Source organism: Physella acuta, unplaced genomic scaffold (assembly GCF_028476545.2).
Source record: "Physella acuta isolate Inbredline_101_S28 unplaced genomic scaffold, ASM2847654v3 ptg000211l, whole genome shotgun sequence".
NCBI classification, from domain to species: Eukaryota; Metazoa; Mollusca; class Gastropoda; family Physidae; genus Physella; species Physella acuta.
The window spans coordinates 506571-527938 of NW_026731730.1; the positions used below are offsets into that span (position 1 = coordinate 506571).

Sequence of the window (21368 nt, forward strand, 5' to 3'; positions counted from 1 at the left end):
TCATATACTGTATATATATATATATATATATATATATATATATATATATATATATATATATATATATTGTGTTGTAATTTCTAGTTAAAAGAAAATAGCTTCGTGTGAAATGACTCTTATGTTTGAAATAAATGTATAGATAATACATTATATGAACCTTTTATAGGTCATATTTACTAAACATCTCGAAATTATTTCTCTGAAATTGCCATGAAAATGTGACTTCTTTCAGTTTTAGTCAATGTGTCTCAATCTATCTCTAATTTATTATTCCTTGTCTGCAATTTTAATGTCCATTTGTAATATTTGTATCCAATTTATAACTATTAAAATAAATAATAAATCATATTGTTTTAATGTGGGTTTTTTTTCAAGAATAAAGTATAATACAAGATTACACTGTTAAGCTCAACAGACTGTCTACCATTTTATCACAGTTTCTTGTTCTGTGTTTTACCATATCTTTATTGTGTTTTACCCCGTGTTTTGTTTTCTTTTTTTTTTAAGTGGTGTAATGTCAGATGTGATTTTTTGTTTAAAGAAATCGTTGGATCACGAATCAACATACAGAATCACCGAATGGTAGACTAGTATATAAATTATAAGCCCACTGTCTGATGTCGAGTAGTCTCAGGAGTCTGGTAGCCTCAAGACACAAAACACTAAAAGCTATGTACATCCAACTATCTCAACCATTTAACTCAAGAGCAATCCTAATAACGTTGCACTCTGCATTCGTTTATAAGCAATCTAAATATCATGAAAACAAACACCCCTCTTCACGCAGTGTTTCCTTAACGCTTCGAGTGAAAAGATCAAGAGCTCTAGTATTTTAATGGTGTTTTCGTTCGATGGCCTAAAAACTGAGTACACAACAAGATAGCAGTTATATGTGATCTGCTGGCCCTATAGTTCGTGTAAATAGTTTTTTTTTTTTATATATTCAAACATTTGAAACAAAATCTATCGCCTGTACATACCATGCATATGATACATTTAACACACATTACGTTAGACTGATGAATATAAATGCCAACGTAAATAACTTAAGCATTAACTATATATAATGTCATTGCACCAAGTTATTGCTAATGGAGTCGTTTTTTTTTTGGTACCCTTCTTTATATCTTCAACGCCATTTAGGCTATGCTAGGTTAACAGTGTGTACAAACATGCACCTATAAAATTTACATTATTGATTCAATTTAAGTGCTCCGTTTTTTTGCATGGTCAGCAGTTTATATTTTAGTTTTATAGAAGATATTTGAAATTTAAACGGCGGTAACCAGATATGAGCGCAACGGAAAATTGCGCACAAAAGAAGTACGCATGGGAATTTATTTATTTGTTAAATCGATAACCCAATCATGACTCGCAGAATGTAAACAACAAAGCATATGTACATTTAAAATGTAGCGTAATAAAACATCATTCATCGGAAAACCACCATACACAACAACATTACTAGAATGTGTTTATATTTACGATTTTCCAGAGTTAATTTTCGATTTCGCTTTTTTTTCCGTTGTGATTTCTTCCTTAATTCTCTTCAAAACTGACGTCCAGGGTTACGTTAGAGATGGATTTGAGCGATCATATATTCAACCGTAGTGTATGTTGCAACTTCATCGTAGTTAATCTGTGTTCAATATTTAAAAATATGTGATTTTTAAATTGGTCGGAGGACAAACGTGGTTTGAAATAAGACTAATTAGTAAATTTGAAATAGATGCCTAGGCCTACGTGTTACAGACTTAGCGTGACGGAGAATCATTGCATTTTCTTTCTTTCTTTCATTTTTTTTTTTTTTTTACAAAATCTACTTGGTCGCTCTGTTATGTTTCGGTATTAGGAGATACCTAGAAAATAAATATGTCAACAAACAAGATGGCCGGTTATCAACATAGGCAAGTAGAAAAGAAACGCCCATTAAAATTATTTACATTAATATAGATTCTTTTGTGTTTTTTATGTAACGCATTTAACCATTTCAGGCTAAAACAGTACGAAGAAATTCTGGAATCTGAAGTAATAGATTTAAAAGCACTTCGAGCCCTTTGTTTTTTAAATGGTAAGTTTTTAATTTTTAAGTGTTTTTTTTTTCCCAGCTGCTAGTGCTGCAATGCCGCAGAGTTCAGCCGCAGTAGGCCTAAAGAAAATAATAAGAATAAGAGAGTAAGACTGAGACTTTCAAGAGTCAGAGTGAGTTGACTAATGACTAGGGTTGACTAGACTACTCTAGTTTAGTCTAAAGTACTCAAGACTAGCTGAGTAACAAATCAATGAGTAGACGGGAAGAAAACTGAACTCATGTCCATGAACTGAATGAATATGATTAAAAAAATATGATCATTTTATTTGTATATGATGTGTTTGAGTAGGCCTAAAGACTACTTATTTCTTGAGTAGCACATCACCTAATTAAACCCAAGTCCTAATCTCTTACTTTTACTGCAATGGACTGCTGTGGCTGATCTATCTAATGAATCTAACTAATTAACTATTACTAACGATCTTATCTCTCTATCTTATATGTCTATATCTATCTAGCTACTATTTTTTAAGTAGTAACAATTAGTGTCTAGTGAGTTCGTAATAATTAGGCCTAAGACGAACATTTAAAAATCATTTAGACCTAATTAGTTTTAAAACCTAAATCAAAGCTATCCACTATCATCATATTTTTATTAATCAGGCCTAAACTGAATTTTTTTTTCTTTGGCCTCTATAGTTTTATTCAATCCTAAACATGAGCTCTACACACTTTTTTTTCTGTTTTAGGTTGCCCACATGAGCGCAGTTATAGGGCCCTTTGTTGGCGAGTAAGTTTATATTTTTATAATTTTTTATTACTCTACTTACTTGTTGAATCATGGTACCCGAATAATGGCAAAATTTTATAATGATGCAAAATTTTGGAAACTATTTTTAGATACTTCTTAACTATATTCCAAAAGAAAGGAACAAATGGAAAGCAGAGCTTCAAAAACAAAGGTATGTGTAATTTAATAGGGTTCCAAAAAAAATGGACTAAATGATCAATAACAGATGTTTATATCAAAAGATGATCTAGAAGTGAAAATAGTTTTTACTCAATTAAAGAAACTCTTCAGTCATGTTGGTTTATCTTTGGTCTTTATCAATTAATTAATTTAAAATTAATTATCTTTCATTTCTTGTTTACCTTTTGCAGTAACACTCTTAACTTAATTATAAAGTAAAATGAAAAACTTTGAGCATCTTTTATTGTAAAACCCTATTTTTAGTACAAAAGTTAACCCTTTAGGTTTACATTTTCTTTTAGAAACCTGTATAAGCAGTACATGGAAATAATGATAATCTTACCTGGCAAAAAGATGAAATCAAAAGAATCCGCCAATGGGGAACTAGAAGATCATGTAAGTATCTGCTGTAAGGCTTGTAGCAGAATACTGAGTCTGTGTTAAATCAAAATATGAGATCACTTGATGGAGTCTTAGTTAAATCAATAGGCCTACACAAATCTCTTATTGATTGTGTTCCTATTCTATAAAACAAAAAACATTAACCCACCTCCACCAATATAGCATTTTACCATTACTCAATGCCTACATCAACTCTCTGGGTACCAACCTTTCGTCACCACAAACCATTATTCAGCTTGGTTTTGTTTTTAAAATAGTCATTTTCAACAAATCATGCACTAGTTTAAGACAAAATCACTGGTAACATATTCGTTAGAAAATTTTGTTAAGCCTTACATTGTGTTTAAAAAGCAAAATGTTTAATCCAGTGTATCATCTTATTTATCCACCCATTCCAAGCAGCTGAAATTTTGAAAAACCTAGGGCATTGTAATAGCTTTTTTAGTTACATAATTTGTACACAATCTGTTTTTTATGGATTGTAATTTAGTCGTTTTAATCTAAACATAAAAAATCACTTGACATTAAACTGGAATAAAGTCTCTGTTACAGTTGTTTCCAATCCAACATTTTTTGTGTCTCTCAGCCTTTAAACCCTAACCCTGACAGTGAGTGGAGAGAAACTTTCAGAGACAATGAGATGTTGCTACAGATAGATAAAGACTGCAGGTACTGTGGGGCTAATCAATACTAACACTATAACTTAATACATTTTTTTTTAGTTTAAAAATAAAACATAGCTAATGTCTTGTGAAGTTAATGGTCAGTGTTGGCATTTTATTCTGTACTATGACCAGCTGCCTCAGTCTGAGTGCCATCTGATCATGCCATCACTTAGACCTGACTGCAGGTATTTTTATTCATGTTGTAAAGCTAACCTTCACCCATGAAAATGAATATATCTGCAGGCGTTTGTGCCCCGATCTGTCATTCTTCCAACAAGCTACTGACTTCCCTTGCGAGGAGTTGCTGAATGCTTCCTCCAGTGTTGAAACCTTGAGGAAACGTGTGGAGCACTGTGTCCTACAGTCTGAGACAGTCTCCAGGAACAGGCTAGGCATTACGTTTAATGTAAGTTTATACATTATTACATTGATGTAAGTTAATATTCTGCTAGGTATTACTTTTAATACACATAATACTTTTACTTTAAGCTTATATCCTGTTGGGCATTATGTTTGATGTCAGGTCCTATTTAGCTTGGCATCTATGTCAGTTTATATTTGTCTCGGCATTGATAAAGTTTATATTTGATTAGGCATTGATGACACATTTATATTTGTTAATTAGTTACTTTAGTATATGTTAATATTTTGTGTGGCACTATATTTAATGTTTATATTTTACTGGTCATTAATTTAAGTTTATATTTAATTAGATTAATGTAAGTTATATTTGACTTGGCTTTGATGAAATTTGTATTTTAATATTACTTACAATAAACATTTATATTTGGCAAGGTAGAACCTTTTGTATATGTTTATATTTATCCTGGTAATAATGTTTATATTTGACTAGATATTACTTTAAATGTTTCTTTATATTTGGTACCCATCAAGCTTGAGACTTTAGTGATAGTAATCCTGTACTTTACCCTGAAAAAAAGTTTACCTTAAACTTAATAGTTTAGGCCTATTTAAGTTTTGTTTTAGTTAAGCACCACACAGTTGAATTGTACTTAGGCATACCACTCATGGTGGGCCTAATTTTGACTTGGTGTCACAATGAACTATAGTTTACACTGATTGTTTTCCCACTCTAGGCAGCATCAAAGAAAAGAACCCACAGCGATGAATACGCCTTTCTGCCTGATGGTAAGGAGGCACACTGGGAAGTGGTGGAGAGAATTCTATTTCTGTATGCAAAGCTAAACCCAGGTCTTAATTATGTGCAGGTAAGGAGATAGGCTAGTTATCTTAATGTTTTTAAACTGTAGAATGGAGTAAATAAAAGTTGAACCTAAGTTTTGAAACTTCTGATTTTTGTGGGAAAGTAGGCCCAGATTAGTCATATGTGTCTTAGTTTTAACCTGGTGAGATAAGCACAAAACTGATGTTAGCTACAGGCATGTCAGGTGAGTTGTTGTTGATTCGTTACAGGTGAGGTAAGTTCAATGACCTCATGAGTTACATTTAAGTTAGTTAAGTGAGTTATTTAAAGTAAGGTTAGTCATGTAAAATGGAGTAAATTACTTGGGGGTGTGATGAAACAAGCTGGTTTTATCTAGTTGAACGTTATCAAGTGCAAGTAAAGTATTTATTATTAGAGTATTTTACTCTACACATCTAATGCTGTAATTAAAATTTGTTGTCCCTTGTCTAGACCAACATCATCTAAATTGTTTAGTCTAGGATCTAGCTTATAATTATAATATACATCATTTTTTGTGTGAAAGTTATTAAGTTTCTTTTAACTCCCAGGGAATGAATGAGATTTTAGGCCCCATCTACTACACATTCGCCACTGATCCTGATCAAGAATACAGAGGTACTTATTTTTTTCTAAAATAAATTGTGCAAAAAAATTTTTTTGTTTTGTTTGCATGCATTCAATGCATGTGTATTTTTTTTAAAGTAGCATTTATTCCCACCATTTTATAACTTATTTGATTGTTTTGTTTCAGAATTTGCGGAAGCGGATTCATTTTTTTGTTTTACTTGTTTAATGAGTGAGATTAGAGATTTCTTTATCAAAACACTAGATGATTCACAGTATGGAATAGGTAAGGTGTTTATATTATTCAATGTAAATAACTTTACATTATTTTCTGTACTCATTATTAATTTTTATTTTTAATACATTGGGAGATATCTAGTATGTGAACCAATTATATTTATCACAAATCGCGCTAATTTCACATATACTGTCATAAAATAAAAGTGCTTCAACCACAGAAAAAGAAACATTCTATAAGCAAATATTAGCCTTATGGTTGTTTTATTGAAATCTAGACTATGCTGCTCTGAATTAAACATGTAGGCAGCAGAAAATAACAACTATTAAATTATGTAAAGCGAAAAAAAAAATCAAACCCTAAACCATGAGACTATCATCTTCAAGTTCACATTTCGTCAATGTTGTAGTTCTATCATCATGTAAGTCTTGCAGTACTATAAAAAAAAAATATTCTAAACTATGAATTAAACATGTAGGCAGCAAAATGAACCAGCTAATGGACATGCTGAAGCTGCACGACAGACCCCTGTGGCAGAAGTTGCAGGACCAGGAGCTCAGGCCACAGTTCTACGCCTTCAGGTGGATTACCTTGTTACTGTCACAAGAATTCCAGTTGCCAGGTAGGACACAGTTTTTTTAACCTCTGTAATATGGTTAATCAATTCTTATATTTATATGATTAGAAATAAAAAAATCTGAGAGACAAGTTTAAACCCATGTAATGACCAGATTTTTCCTTGTATGAAACTCCATTTTTCTCTTCTTCAATGTCTTGAGCATCATATTCCAATAAAAATTAGTGGTCGACTATTTGTTCCCCAGATGTGCTGAGGATCTGGGACTCATTGTTTGCTGACACCAACAGATTTGACTTCCTTATTTACATCTGCTGTGCTATCCTCATGTGAGTCTTTTAGTTCTATCCTCATGTTAGTTTTGTAGTGCTATCCTCATGTTAGTTTTGTAGTGCTATCCTCATGTTATTTTTGTAGTGCTATCCTCATGTTAGTTTTGTAGTGCTATCCTCATGTTAGTTTTGTAGTGCTATCCTCATGTTAGTTTTGTAGTGCTATCCTCATGTTAGTTTTGTAGTGCTATCCTCATGTTAGTTTTGTAGTGCTATCTTCATGTTAGTTTTGTAGTTCTATCCTCATGTTAGTTTTGTAGTGCTATCCTCATGTTAGTTTTGTAGTGCTATCCTCATGTTAGTCTTTTAGTTCTATCCTCATGTTAGTTTTGTAGTGCTATCCTCATGTTAGTTTTGTAGTGCTATCCTCATGTTAGTTTTATAGTGCTATCCTCATGTTAGTTTTGTAGTGCTATCCTCTTGTTAGTTTTGTAGTGCTATCCTCATGTTAGTTTTTTTTTGTGCTATCATTATGTGAATGTTGTAGTTCTATCATTATGTGAGTCTTGCAGATCTGGTGTAATTGTTGGAAACTTAAATACTTGCTTATATTTCTTATGCCTTTACTTTCAAACAAGTCTTCCTATGAAACAATTACCCATATCAGCTTCATTATGTTCCTAATAAAATAATTGAAACACTTAATGATCCACAATTTAATCTTCTAAATCCTTTTTTGTTTTAATTTTTTTTATTAGTTCAATTCGACAACAGCTGTTAAAAGGAGACTTCCCTAACAACATGAAACTTGTACAGGTGAGTTTTCCAGTCCTCCTAGTTAAGAAATACTTGATGAGATTGGTATTCTAATGGATAGTTACATGAGTACTATCCCCTGCCTCCTATACACTCACTAACATGAGTCATGTATACTAGGGTAGTCCAACAGACTCAAGTCAGAGATCCAAGCTTGAGAATTTTTAATTTGCAACAAGCTCTCTAAGGTTTTGTCATTTATAAAAAGGCAAAACTAGTGGCTCTATGATTTTTTGGTCTTGGATTAAAAATTATGATGTTGGCTTTAGTTCATGTTATTACATTAATTAGTTAACTAATTGGTGCAAACAACCAACATTAAGCACACCTAAACACCACAGTATAATCTAGACCCTGTTGACAGGCTTTAAACATTACAATTGTTTTTTTTTCTACCAGAGAATGGAATCTGCTATTGACTTACAGCAAGTCCTTGCTAAAGCCAGAGAACTGGCCAGTGGCTAGCTCAAGTTATTGTATTTATATAAACAGGTAACATTGAAGATTTGTTTGTATTGTAACCTTACAACACTGCACACCCACCATCCATGGATCAAAATGAATTGTGTATAATACAGTTTAGTTTATCTTTTGAATAAGAGATATGTTCATCATCCCTGGTTTCCTAATAGCAGGCTCTTCTCTACTTGCATGCTAAGCTTTGCACCTTCATTTTCAAAGCGCAAACATCTAATCAGACTATGGAGCTATTGATTGTTTATTTACTGTTTGTTTGCAGATGGTGAGGGTACAACAAATGCTGTGATTGATTTGAAGTTGTTCAGAGTAAAATGTGTTTTTAGTCAATGCATTCAAGAAAGAAATCTGGTGCTGTTTCCATTCCTAGAGGATAAATGTGGCATAGCTTCTCATTTTTGTACATCGATGATACAAAAATGTAAAAATATTATAACGGGTAGATGTCTTTTTTTTTTTTCAAGTTAAATTTTTTTTTTAAAAAAGCCAGCTTTCCATTACTTTTAAATGTCAACTTAATGGTAAAAAAATTGCATACCTCTACTTTAATTTAAATGTTTTTTAACAAAAACTGTCTGCTATAAAAGATTTATTAATCTAAAATCTTGAAATGAATTAATTGAATTCATTTTATTTGAATTTTTATAGCCATGTATATTGTGCCAGTATGACTGTGAGGTGCCAGAATTAATAGATTTAAAACTTTTTTGGTTATTAAATTTTTTGTCATCCCGCATCTACCATTTTGATTATCAACTCTAGCAATATTTAACCTTGTCTTTCAATTTCCTTTATAAGTTGTAACAAACAAGGGTAGAACTTCTTTCTTTCTTTACAATGAGAACAAACTGCTAATTCCTTAAACAAAACCAGTGTTGAATCAATCCAGTGTCAACAAGCTTCAGTGCAGTAACCAGTTCTCCATTAAATGAACAATTTTCTTAAAAGTAATTTTTGTGATATTAACTTTTCATTATTCCCTGTCAATAAACTTTGTTTTATTTTTGTTACATTCCACAATTATTATTTTTAAAATTTTTGAAGTTGTGAAATATACTCAGTAAAATTTTTTTAGTCATGTTTCTGATAAATTATGTACGTGTAACTAGTTGAACAAATGTACTAGTGATATTACACAACTATGCTTTAAATTTTTTAAAAATTGGGTCAAAGGTCAGAGAGCGTTTCACATACCAGGTGTGTAGCATAAATCTATCACCATATATGCCTTCATGTATTGCTTGTAATATGACTGATAAGCTTTCCTTCGTGTACGTGCTCACTTAACCACTTATGGGTAGCCATAAAACCACTTTGCTTTACCAGTCATGTACGTATGACTAGTCAAATAACTGATAAGCAAAATGTGTCCTCAACTCATCAAAATCACCCATGCATGCTTCTTACTACATCTATCAGCAAAAATACAGTATTACTAACATAACTTGAACACTATGTCCTTCACTGTGTTGCTTTGGACTATTGTGTATTGGCGATGAAGTTTAGCATACATCAACTATTATTCAGTAGAAAACCGACCAAAAATATGAGTTAAAACTGAATATGTAATTAAATTTGTCCTTTTTTTTTCTAAAACAACTCAAAAGTTTAAATCCACTATTGTAATTACATTTTTTCTTATGAATTTGAAGTCTTGTGGTAAATGTTCATGTGACTGTTTATGATGAAAAAGAAATTAAAATAATATATTTGCCATGTATTTTCTCTTTAGGTTTTTCTTTAACAAATTATTGTGCACTATTGGTTATCAGTGTCTGTTTTATCAGTGCATTAAGATCATCAAAGGGTTCAGCTGTCGGCAGATGTACAAGTTTACATTATTTAATCAATGCAGATCTTCAATAAATCTTAATACAATTTTGTTACATCATTCGTCATTTTGTAAATTATACAAAGACACAAACATCCTCCATTAGATCAAAAAATAATTACAAATAGTTTTTATATGTGACTAAAAACAAAGGATTTTAATCAAGTTTCCAGATACAATGCATGATGAAAAAAATGTATGTATGCTTCTTTCTTTCCATACAAGGAATGCATTCAATGCCACCAAATCTAGTCATATAAATAAACATCACAATGAATAAGTGAACTCCGAATAACAATGAGATACAAGTGTATATAGATGAAAAAACCCATGTGTGCAAGTCAGTATAAGTATAACTAGAGGTACAATCAGACGCTCACAATATTTAGCTTCAACTAAATTACTAACAATGCCTTGGTCTCCACCTCTTCAGTTATGGTAGGAGTAATTTTGTTTTTTACCTAACAATTCACTAAAACTAAAATGATATACCAATCAATTATTCGGCTATCACAGAGACTTATCTACACATTATCACATACTATTAGCAATCAAATTCAGGCTAATAAATATCTTACCTGCAAATAGATATACCTAACTTTCTAAAAAAAACAAGCCTAGAAGGAAACAAATTATGTAATGTTGAAAAATAAATGCAGAAGAGTAGATCTTTAAACAAATTGTATCTGCAGGATAAATTAAAAGCATGAGCTGTCTGTGTCAATAATTAAATAAACATTAAGAATTCTACCCTTTACATAAAATATACAGATAAAGGTACAGAGGACTAAATTTACAGCTTAACATTCTCATGAAGTTGCACTTCTATCCTAAAGAGACTTTGTTGAATAGCGTCCATAGCTTTAGCACGGTTTTGTTTCAGCATGACATCCAACTCTTTGATCTTTTTAGTTGTTTCTACCTGAATCTGTGCCTCACTGTTACTTTTCTTGCCAAGGATCTTTCATGGAAATAAAAACACACATCAGTCTAACAAGTCCCTTATCTCAGAGTAAAACAAAAATGTAGACCTACAAGTGTACAAGGTAAATAAAAATCAACAATTCAAAGTTTTGTAACAAACAACTGAGCTTACCTCTTGTTCATACTGTTTGTAGTGATTCTCCTTCTCGTTTTTAAAGGCTAGGATTTCTGAATCTGCTTCCTTTTTTGCAGTTTTGATTCTCTGAGCTTTTCCTAAAAGAAAAAAGAAAAAGAAATAAATGGAAATGACAAAGTTTAGTTAACAAAACGAAGTGAATTAATATGGTTATTATAGAAAAATACAAGCCTAGCCACTTATTAAGAAAGTGCCGGGTATCAGAAAACTGACATGACTATAGGATTGACAGTTGTCCCATCCAATGCTGCCAGTTAAGTTACATGACATTGGGAAGCTTGATGTTTTTCATGTGTTTATTTAATTACAATATTTTTAATAAAAATCAATTCTTTTTTTAACTTGGCGGCCATAGTTAACAATACATTACTTAAACACCAATTCAGAAGTACCAAATACTTTTCAATTTACTTAGTATAGAAAAAATATGTTTTGTTAAAGAATAATTACTTGACAATGCTGCAGGCAGTCTAACTTCTTTTTTTCAAAACTGTTAATATAAATTTAATATTTTCAAAATTTCTCCATAGCTATTGGCCTATATTTTTTATCTTGGTATTAAGGCAGAAACCTCTAGCACTTAAAATTAAGCCAGATATTCACTTTTTAATATAGAGACTGACGTGTGGTTGCAAAAAAAAAAAATTGTAGGCCTATTTCTTAATTAAAAAGTAAAAAAAAAATTCTGGCATAGGATGAGAGACTCAGGAGATCTCTCTGTAATCTCACATTGAAGTAATAAGAAGATTCTGGGAGAAAGAAGTATTTGTATTTATCTCAAAGATGGCTCTCCTTGCTGTTCTCATGAATAGGCCCTATTGGAAAAACCAGAACCATTAAAATGTTACAGCCATTGTTAGGGTTACAGATCACTTCTCCTCTTTTGATAGATAACCAAGTAGTTGTTGGGCTCCCAAGTTCATTCATGCCCTGCTTTTTAAAAAAAGTAATACTGCTTTGGTTCAGATAATTAGGTTTACAAATGACGTGAAATGTCTGATAATTAATAGACTTCAGACATTTCCAAAAAATAAGCATGTTATTTATTAGGTTGTTATTACTACAGTATGAATATTGTAACCTCAGGGCTAGTTTAATGCCTGGATTAGGGTTAGTCGTGCAGTGGAATAGGGTTGGCAATAGCTAACTATCAGTTACACCACTCTTTAAAAAAGATTCTAGATCTTATTATGCCAGCATTAGGAGTTTAATGTTTACTTTATTTACAAGAAAGTCCTATCTAGTATTTACAATAATATTCTTGAAGTAAGATAAATATACTTAAAATTTCAGAATTCCCATGATCTGCATTCTGAAGCATCTGATCAATCTGTTTTCCTCGCCAAGGCTTATTTTTAATTTTATATTATAATTAATCAAATCATTGAAGTTTACTTACGTTTTCTTGCTTCGACTACTCTTTCTGTTGCTTTTTTCTCTGCGATTAGAAGTTGCTGAATCCCTTCTGTTTTCTGGGCCATTTTGACTTTGTAATTAAGATAAAATTCTGAAAGAGTATCACTTACGACTTAGGGTTTTTATTATGTGGATACTAAGTACATCACAAGACCAAGTGATGCCAGATTCGCAGGTAGCTTTTTAGGCTAAGAATAAATAGCATTGGCCAACATAACAACTAGAGCCAGGAAAATGTTACTAGTTTTACTTTTATGAAATTAAATTATTTATGTGTTTTAAATAAAAAAATGTATTTTTCTTAAAATGCTGATGTTGAGTTTTAATGACTTTTAGGTGAAAATTTTGTTTAGAATTTTTAGCCACATATTTTACAACGTTTTATTAGGCACATCTGGTCATGTGAGAGTTGTTGTTGCCAGATTATGATAAAAATGAAGGGCACACCATAAGTGTAGTAATTAACACCAGTCGTCAATGTTAAGAATGTTTTTTTCTTTTATGCATTTCATTATATTATTCAATACATAATTTATAAATTAATATTTTACGCTACACAATTTACATTTTCTATAACAGCTAAAATTATATCCATACAAAAATTAGTATATATTGCGTAGATTGTAGTAGTAGTAGTACTAGATCTAGTAGATATAAGAATTATTACTGTCCTAGATTCCAAAATCTATATTAACCCTTAAACTACGATCCCCATTAAATTTTTATTTAGGCCTAAATCGTTCTGAAAATGTTTATACAACTTGTATCGTAGATCACATTTAAAAAGAGTGTTTTTTTTTTAATTTTGAAAGGGTATTTAGTATTTATTATTATAAAAACAAACAAAAAAAGTTGTGTATTTAATGCACAATAAATGATGACGTATTTCACACGGAAGAGCTTTCAAGACAAGGGGTAACGGGTAAGAATGCGAAAAATTTCCCTTAATGTTTTTTTTTTAAATATTTTTTAAGGTAAGAGCAGTGTGTTACAATTTGTGTTGGTCGTTAAAATCGTGTGCACCAGATTTAATCTAGATCTAGATCTAGAATATAGAAATCTACCATCGTAAGTTAAGTAGTAAGTAGTAGCGTAAAAATAGTAAATAATAAATAAATAGATCTACTCTAGATCTAGGCCTAAAACGAAAACGGATTTTAATTTTAAAAAACCCAAAAGTCATTGCAATAAGGTAGACATAATGAACTGGGAAAATCTCCCTGATAATTATACAATATAGAATCTACATAGATTTATGGACAATTATAACCCATTCCTAAATACATAAAAATCATCATTCTAGATTCTAGGCCAAGTAGGCCTAGTTTTTTTTTTTTACGAATTTTCAAAGTTATGTGTTTAACTTGTTATGTTTCATTCATAATCAGTAGGCCTATAATTAAAATAGTATATACTATATAATATATATGTATGCTAGTATTAAGGTTATAGCTGAACCTCATGATTTTGAAAATGTGGTTGCTTTACTGTGCAATGAAAAATATTAAAATAATATAGGCCTAGGCCTATTAATTTTAAATTAATAAGAGGCAATGGTTTTTATATGAAAAATTTTCTCCCTTTGTTCAAAAGCCACATACTCTATACCAGCGTATTAGGACATTTTATCTAGTCCTAAATAAAAATTAAAACATAGACCCCAGCCTACTACTATTTAAAAATAGTAAAAATAGTATGAAGTGGGGGTCGGCGTGGTCGAGTCGGTAAAGCTCATGGTTGCTAAACCGAAAACCCCCGGGCAGATGAGGCTCGTTAGCTGGGGACAGCCACTCTTCTAGAAGAGACAACTCCAAAATCAAACAACTACTGCCTTGTAGTTTGTTCTCGGTTGGACAAAGGCTATGGAAGCAAATCCAAAAAGAAAAGCAGGCTGAAATCGAAGTCAATGGCCTCAATGGCGCATAACCAGTTGACACGTATCCTTAATTGTGATGGAGGCGTGGTCGAGTCGGCAAAAGTTCATGGTTGATTCGAAAAAAGTCTCGAGTTCAAACCATCTGGCAGATAAGGCTCGATCCGTTCCAACACTAAAAATTAAGAACGAAGAAGAAGAAGAGAGTATGAATCGAAATAATAAAGCATATCTAGTTCAATAAACTAATTTTTTTTTAAAAAGATAGCTACAGTCTTTATGATGTTAATTATAGGCCTAATTGATAGTTATTTTTTAATATATTGTATAGTATTGTATAGTTACTTTCTAGGAGTCAAGACATAATTTTAATAATTTAAAAAAAAATATTCTCGAATACTCTAATTTTATGCTTAGAAATTAGACTTCTTTGACACAATAATTATTAGTTGATATGTATAACTTAATTAAGAATTATACTTTTCAGGGTGAATCCTACAAACAATATGGCAGCATATGCACCAAGCGACCTTGATTTATTTACCCGATTTGTATGTTTTGGTTCTGAAGATGGTAGTTATAATGTCCTCGCCCAGCCAGAATTCACTGATAGAGCCCCATCGTTGGGCTCATTCTTGTGTAAAGAAAAGGGAGCAGAAGCTATATCTCGAATAAGAAAAGTTTTCCTGAACAAGAGTTATATTACCAAGGACCCACTGCTTTACGCACTTGCCACTATTATTAGAAAGACCCCAGTAACAGACAAGCATGAGGAGGATGAAGTTCGTACAACAGCGTACGCTCTTGCTGAGGAAATCTGTGTCTCACCAATGGATCTCTTTACTTTTGTTCACTATGACAAGGCTGTTGCTGATAATAAAAAGGCGGGCTGGGGGCGGGGTATGAGGCGCCTGGTCACCAAATGGTATGAATCTAAGGCACCTCTCAAGCTGGCTTCAGAGGTGACGAAGTGCAAGTCAGGTAGAGGCTGGACCCATCGAGATCTCATTCGCCAAACTCACATCAAAGCTGATAAAGTTAGTAAAGGTATCACTTCACTGCTTTATTTTTATGTAGATATTTTATTATAATAAAGCTAACATATACCTTAATTACACGAACACTCATAATTTTGTTTTGGAAGTAGAAAAGTGAATATTTTTTAATGTTTAAATTTTAAAATGACAGATTTTTGTAAATGCATTATATAATTAATTGAATAATTAATTAATTATTTGAAATAAGATCCTCCTTTTTAAATAAACAGCTTGTTAAACATGTATATATAGTCCTATTCAATATTATTCATTTATTAAATTTTTTGTAAAATTGAGAATTTTTTTTTTTTTTTTTAGTTTTTGTTCACAATTTGTGTTACCAATACCATTTCCCCATGAATTAATTTATTATGTTTAGTATAATTGATATCACAACTAAAGAAAGAGAAGTTTAAATTTACAAAAGTATAAATTATTTATATATTTAATTCCTTGCTGTGTGTATGGTCTACATTATCTATAGTTTTGAAATTGAATGAATTTGGTTATTTCGATTATAGAAAAATAATTATGTAAACATATTTAGCAATCTGTAGTTATGTTGTTGTGATGCAGCTTTAGTCTAATTAATTTATTTAAAAATGTCTATGAACCCTCAATAGGTACTTCTCTGGTTATTAAGTATCTAATACAACACAGTAAGCAGATAGAAAACCCAGAGGATGATCTTGAGCCAGTTGTAACATTTCTCAATGACTTAAATTCTTTGACGTCATCTAATTCTTCTGAAGGGGCTTTGGTGCGGAGCTTGATAGAAAAACACAAGCTAGTGGATCGACAGATTCCTTCTTTTCTTTTACAAATGCCAGAGGTAATAGTTTTTAAAACAGAAAAATAAATAGAGGAATGATTTTAGTAAAGGGAATAAAATATTATGTAAAAAAAGGTATTGTTTAGTTAAACTACATGAAGTACTTATACTTTTATAGCTCACAAATTAAAGTATTGTCTGAGTAGGATAAAGGACTATTTGTCTGGATTTGTCTGGACTTTTTTCTTGGAGATTACAATTTTTCTAATATATATATATATGTTTTGGTCATAGAACTTCTAAATGAATTTTTCATTGAAAATGTCTATTCAGCATTGAAAAGAAAAGATCAAATATTTTTAACTAACATTTTATGATGGGATCAATTGTTTTGTCTAACTTTTTATTTTACAAGCAGCGTTAAAAGTGATTCTCATATTTTTCATATTATTGTGTTTCTTGTTTTGTGTAGACCTATGAAGGTTTGTTAGGCCACATAAAGCTAGAGGATGTGATTAGAAGCATACCAAAAATGGCTTCATTAAGAATGCTGGACTATGCAGCCCCTCAAACTGCTCAAGTAGTTGATGTAGTGAAAAATGTAGATAGGATTCTTCAAGAGAAGTAACTCTTTTTTAAATTTTTACTCTTAGCTAGTGCACTAGTACATTTTAAAGGAAGGTGCTTTTTTTAAAGAGGTTAACTAGTATAATATTGATTACATTCATGTTGATCAGGATCCATCCTATGGTGATATTTCGATCTTTACGTCGCTATGAATCAGACAGAACCAAGAAATGGGTAAAAAACATCCACCTTATCAAAGCCTTACAGGCTGCTATGATCACATCTATGCAAGTGAGCCTTTTCAGTTTTAAACTCTAGTTCCTCATACTTAATATTTTACTTCAGCTAAATTGTCTTTTTATAAAATTTAGTTCTAAATACTCAAAACTTTTGTATTCATTTTTTTGACCATGAATAATTAAAAGCTATTTCTCAAACTTTACTTCAGAATCTTGAGACTATTGGCAAACGCACGCTGTTGGCTGTCCATATTGATAGTAAAATTGCAAAGCAGCATGTGATAGGGTCCAGCTACCTCTCCCCCATCATGCCTTGCACACTAATGACCAAGTTCCTCCTAGAGGTAAATCACAAGAACTATTTAGGCCAATTTTGACATTAGTTTTCTTCTTTATGCAACCTTAAACAACTTATTTTTAAGGGGAAAAGTCAAGTGCTGTTTTGTACTTGAGACACTAGGGAAGTAGAGTTGACAGATGAAGGGATAGTGTGGTCAGTTCTATGCTTAGCTACCTATGCTTTCCCTATTGTGAGTCAGATGGTCTCAATGACATCCTACATAGTTGATGACAGCCTCCAAACCACAAACTTTCAGATCAACAATTGTGCATCCAACAAACTCACCCCTTAACCTACCCCATCCCTTAACAGTTTTTTTTTAAATACATTATTGATCATTGATTTTTTTTCATCTTCCAACGTTTGTCCACAGTCAGAGGAAAAACTTCATGTGATATTTTTTCAGCAAAAAGTTTTTGAGATCCCATTTACTCGTAGAGTCTCCATGACAGGAATTGTTGAAAAGTTTCTGGATGCCACAAAAGAAGTAAGCAAATACAAAACAGTTCTGTTTTTTTTTTTTATTGCTTATACACAAAGCTGGCAACACATGAAAATGTCTGTGATAATAAAACAACATGGCAGTCTTATCTATGTCTTATTGTTAGCCAGGGAATGCAACATACAATATATCTGAGCCCTTGAAGTGGGCAGCACAAAGCAAGAAAGCCTTCGACAACATCCTCGTCATCACAGACAAGAAGGTGGTCACCACTGGACAAGACTTTCATGCTGCTGTCAGAAACTATCGCAGTGAAATGGCCCTGCCTAGCACAAAGTAAGTTTCAACTGGCTCTAGAACTGTAATGGTTGTATTGAAATGGCCCTACCCAGTACAAAGTAAGTTGCAACTGGCTCTGGAACTGCAATGATTGTATTTGTGTTTGCAGATCGTCAAATATTTTATTAAAACCCAAATGTTTACATTTTACTCTATTGTGTAAAACAGTTTTAATAACAAGACATTTTTTGTTTATCAACGACATTGTGTTAATAATGAAGTGATTTATTAATTGTAAAATAGTTAATCAACAATAAAAATGTAGGTTATAATGAATTTCTTTACGTATATTTTTTTCAGAGTTGTGTTGATTGGCCTGGGAGATCTGACTGCTGTGACCAACAAAAATGACATGAACATGTTGGAGATCAGTGGGTTCAATGAGACAGTGCCTCCATTGGTCTACAACTTTTTCCTAGGAAAGTTTGACTACCCCTCTTATGAAGTCAAAGTTGAAGCCCCTTAAAGCTTACAGTTTTACCAGATAAAGCCTTGATTATTATTTATTACAATGCCCAAATAATTCTGTGAATTAATTTATTATTAAGTGAAGACATTCTCCAGTGTAACAATTATGGCCTACATATATATTTTGACCATCTAAATTATATTATACTTTCATTTGATCCATACTTTTAGATTATGATACATTAAATTATATATTATATCAGGTTGACAACAGTCGTTGATATTTATAGTTCAATGCATGCCACATTGGCTTTAGAAGTTGTTTAATAATGAACCATTTTCATGAGCATCCCCTTATTTCCGACCTTTAAACATACTTAAACTGTTAGCTATCCCGTCCATTGCTAAATGTGAGCAATTGTTATATTTGCTGCTGAATTTGATACAAAATTTATTTCTTTGTCTGGCTGTTAAGGTCATTCCCCCCAGAGAAAAAATATTTATTATAATAATTAATGTAAATGTGTTTTCCAACTTTTTTTTTCACTAGAGTACTAAAATAGACTTGACAGGAATTTGTTGACCTGTTCAGGCTACATTAGTTTAATGTTACCCAATGTTCACATGATATTAAATTTAAGTAAAAAATAAGTTTTTACAGAGATTTCAATATTTCATGCCTCAATTCTACACATTTTGTTCTATTTATACTTTTACAATTCAGTTACTTGACTTTTTTTTATTTCTTTTCTATTCTGTTGTGACCATAAGGCTTTCTTGTTTTGATAAACAATTGCACACCCTTTTTCTTAAAAAAAAACATGGATTAGAATTGTTTCTCACATTATTTCCATGTCTAGTCAATTCATTTATAAAGAACTAAGTTGATTAATGGGCAATTATTTCTTTTTGTTTGCCAATCCTATTGTGATAATTATTTTCTATTTCAAGCTTGGTAAATTATAGGGTTGGATACCAAATGTACCATTTTATTTTATGTTTTCCTCAAATATTGTTGAATGTACTGATATTTTTAAATATAAAAGAGACATTAAAAGAAATCTACATAATACATAACCTCAACTCAATTCTCAGTTACAAGTTTTGATACCAGATAAAATAGTCACATGCTGGCCAACTCCTAAGCTACTGTTATAATTTTTCCCACTTTACAATTGTTTTCAGTTGCTGTTTAAAATTGTTTATTTCGTGTTAAGTGGTTTTACTTGAATATGAATGTGTTAAATTTCTGTTTTACTTTTACATCTGTATATTATATCTTGTTTATTGTACATTTCTTCTACAAGTTGTGTGTGCCATTTCAAATTCTCCCTCCCTATGATGCTTTTGTTATTTATCTTTTCATTATTTCACTCTAAAGGGTACTAAACTAATGTTAGAGAAATTAAAGAATAGTACTGACCACATTATCACTTTATATGCCTCGGTCACAGAAACAGGTGAACTCTGCTTCAATTGCCCCATGAACCACCAAGTCCGAAAGGGTATTTACTTTTTTACCAATACTGAGTCTTGCTGTTGATAAATGTTGAACATGTTTAAAAAAAATGAATTGTTATTATAATACTGAAGCTAATACAGAAAGATAACATTTATATTTTGATTTAAAGATTTCTTAAAACCTGAACTGTCTCCTTCAACTTTTGTTTGGCAAGTCAAGATTTGATTGTGTAAACAACATTTTAAAATAACTAAAAGAGTGTGTCATTATTTGCCTGATTTACCAGTTAATTTGTCATGTGTATCTTGTGTACACATTCCATGGCTAAAATTTAAACACTGAAACCAATCTATAAAGTAAAGATTTGAAATAGTTTGGTCATATATCATTCCTTCTCTTTCTACTGACTACTTTTATGAGCAGATAAATCTAAAGAAAATAGTTATTTATTTAGAAAATCAAATTTTCTTAAAACAAAAATTCTACTTGGCTGTAATTTGAAAATATAGTTGACTGCATTGAAGTTTCACAGCTATTGCCATTTCAACACAACTTATTTAAAAAATAGTTTTCTTTATGAGAATTGAGAATTTGTAATACTATCTCTCTTGCTATTTGTTTTGATCAATTACAATTTTTGTCTTCAGTTTTTAATATTTTTTACATAAATTTGAATGTAAAGTACACAGCTTCATTGAAATTTTAATGACGTGTAGTTTTAATTGTATTAACTTATTAGCAAATATTGTGTATTTCATTAACATAATTATCAAAGTGCAACTGGTTAAAATACGCTTAATGTTGTATTGTATTATCTGCCAGTAAATCCACGCAATCTATTTTGTGTCTCTGTTGTTCAGATAAATGTTATTTTTCTCACTCAACTTATTGTATTTGATATCAACTGATGTATCAACCCAGTTCTTGTTGGCTGTTCCAGTCATGTTACTGACTTGTTTCCCATAAACTCAAATGTACATAATTATTTTACTGAAAGTCAAACTTTATGACTTTGTTGTTCAATTAAATGATGCATTTAGTTTTTTTTATACTTGCAGTTTATCTAAACAGAGACATTTTTTTTTGGCATTTATTAAGAATTATTAATGTAACGATGTTTGAAAATTTATTTTTTTAGTTCATCCAAAGTGCAATTTACTTTTTTTTTAACTTAATTCATTAACTGTTAGTTATGGATCATACACATTAGATCTAACATAAGATGGGGGGGGGGGGGAGTAATGTAAAGCAGTCTAATATAAAACTATTTTTCTGTACTCCTTTTTTATTCCCATTAATTGG

General features: G+C 31.3%; 3 protein-coding genes across 5 annotated transcripts; 2 read left to right on the plus strand and 1 right to left on the minus strand.

Moving 5' to 3' along the window:
• The first annotated feature begins 1814 nt into the window (after positions 1 to 1814).
• LOC131937474 (TBC1 domain family member 13) lies at positions 1815 to 8634 on the plus strand. The gene is made up of 15 exons (XM_059294947.1): positions 1815 to 1907; positions 1995 to 2071; positions 2782 to 2822; positions 2933 to 2994; positions 3305 to 3398; positions 3991 to 4073; positions 4313 to 4475; positions 5167 to 5298; positions 5825 to 5891; positions 6028 to 6126; positions 6557 to 6700; positions 6903 to 6984; positions 7686 to 7743; positions 8143 to 8235; positions 8483 to 8634. Exons 1-14 carry the CDS (start codon positions 1873 to 1875, stop codon positions 8206 to 8208), a joined length of 1203 nt encoding a protein of 400 aa, XP_059150930.1. The 5' UTR covers positions 1815 to 1872; the 3' UTR covers positions 8209 to 8235; positions 8483 to 8634.
• A 1558-nt stretch (positions 8635 to 10192) lies between these two features.
• On the minus strand, positions 10193 to 12757 carry LOC131937475 (V-type proton ATPase subunit G-like). The gene is made up of 3 exons (XM_059294949.1): positions 12571 to 12757; positions 11148 to 11248; positions 10193 to 11012 (listed from the first exon to the last, which is right to left on the minus strand). The coding sequence occupies exons 1-3, from the start codon at positions 12650 to 12652 to the stop codon at positions 10845 to 10847; spliced, it is 351 nt and encodes a 116-aa protein (XP_059150932.1). The 5' UTR covers positions 12653 to 12757; the 3' UTR covers positions 10193 to 10844.
• Positions 12758 to 13035: 278 nt separating this feature from the next.
• On the plus strand, positions 13036 to 19642 carry LOC131937473 (RNA-binding protein RO60). Of its 3 annotated transcripts, none has more exons than XM_059294944.1 (9): positions 13036 to 13509; positions 14948 to 15507; positions 16121 to 16329; positions 16742 to 16893; positions 17007 to 17127; positions 17285 to 17419; positions 17789 to 17902; positions 18024 to 18193; positions 18497 to 19642. In XM_059294944.1, exons 2-9 carry the CDS (start codon positions 14967 to 14969, stop codon positions 18660 to 18662), a joined length of 1608 nt encoding a protein of 535 aa, XP_059150927.1. In that variant the 5' UTR covers positions 13036 to 13509; positions 14948 to 14966; the 3' UTR covers positions 18663 to 19642. The 3 variants fall into 3 exon arrangements, with proteins under 3 accessions (XP_059150927.1, XP_059150929.1, XP_059150928.1); XM_059294945.1 differs by lacking the exon at positions 13036 to 13509 and adding an exon at positions 13584 to 13655; XM_059294946.1 differs by lacking the exon at positions 18497 to 19642 and having other exon boundaries at positions 18028 to 18187.
• The last annotated feature ends 1726 nt before the right edge of the window (positions 19643 to 21368 follow it).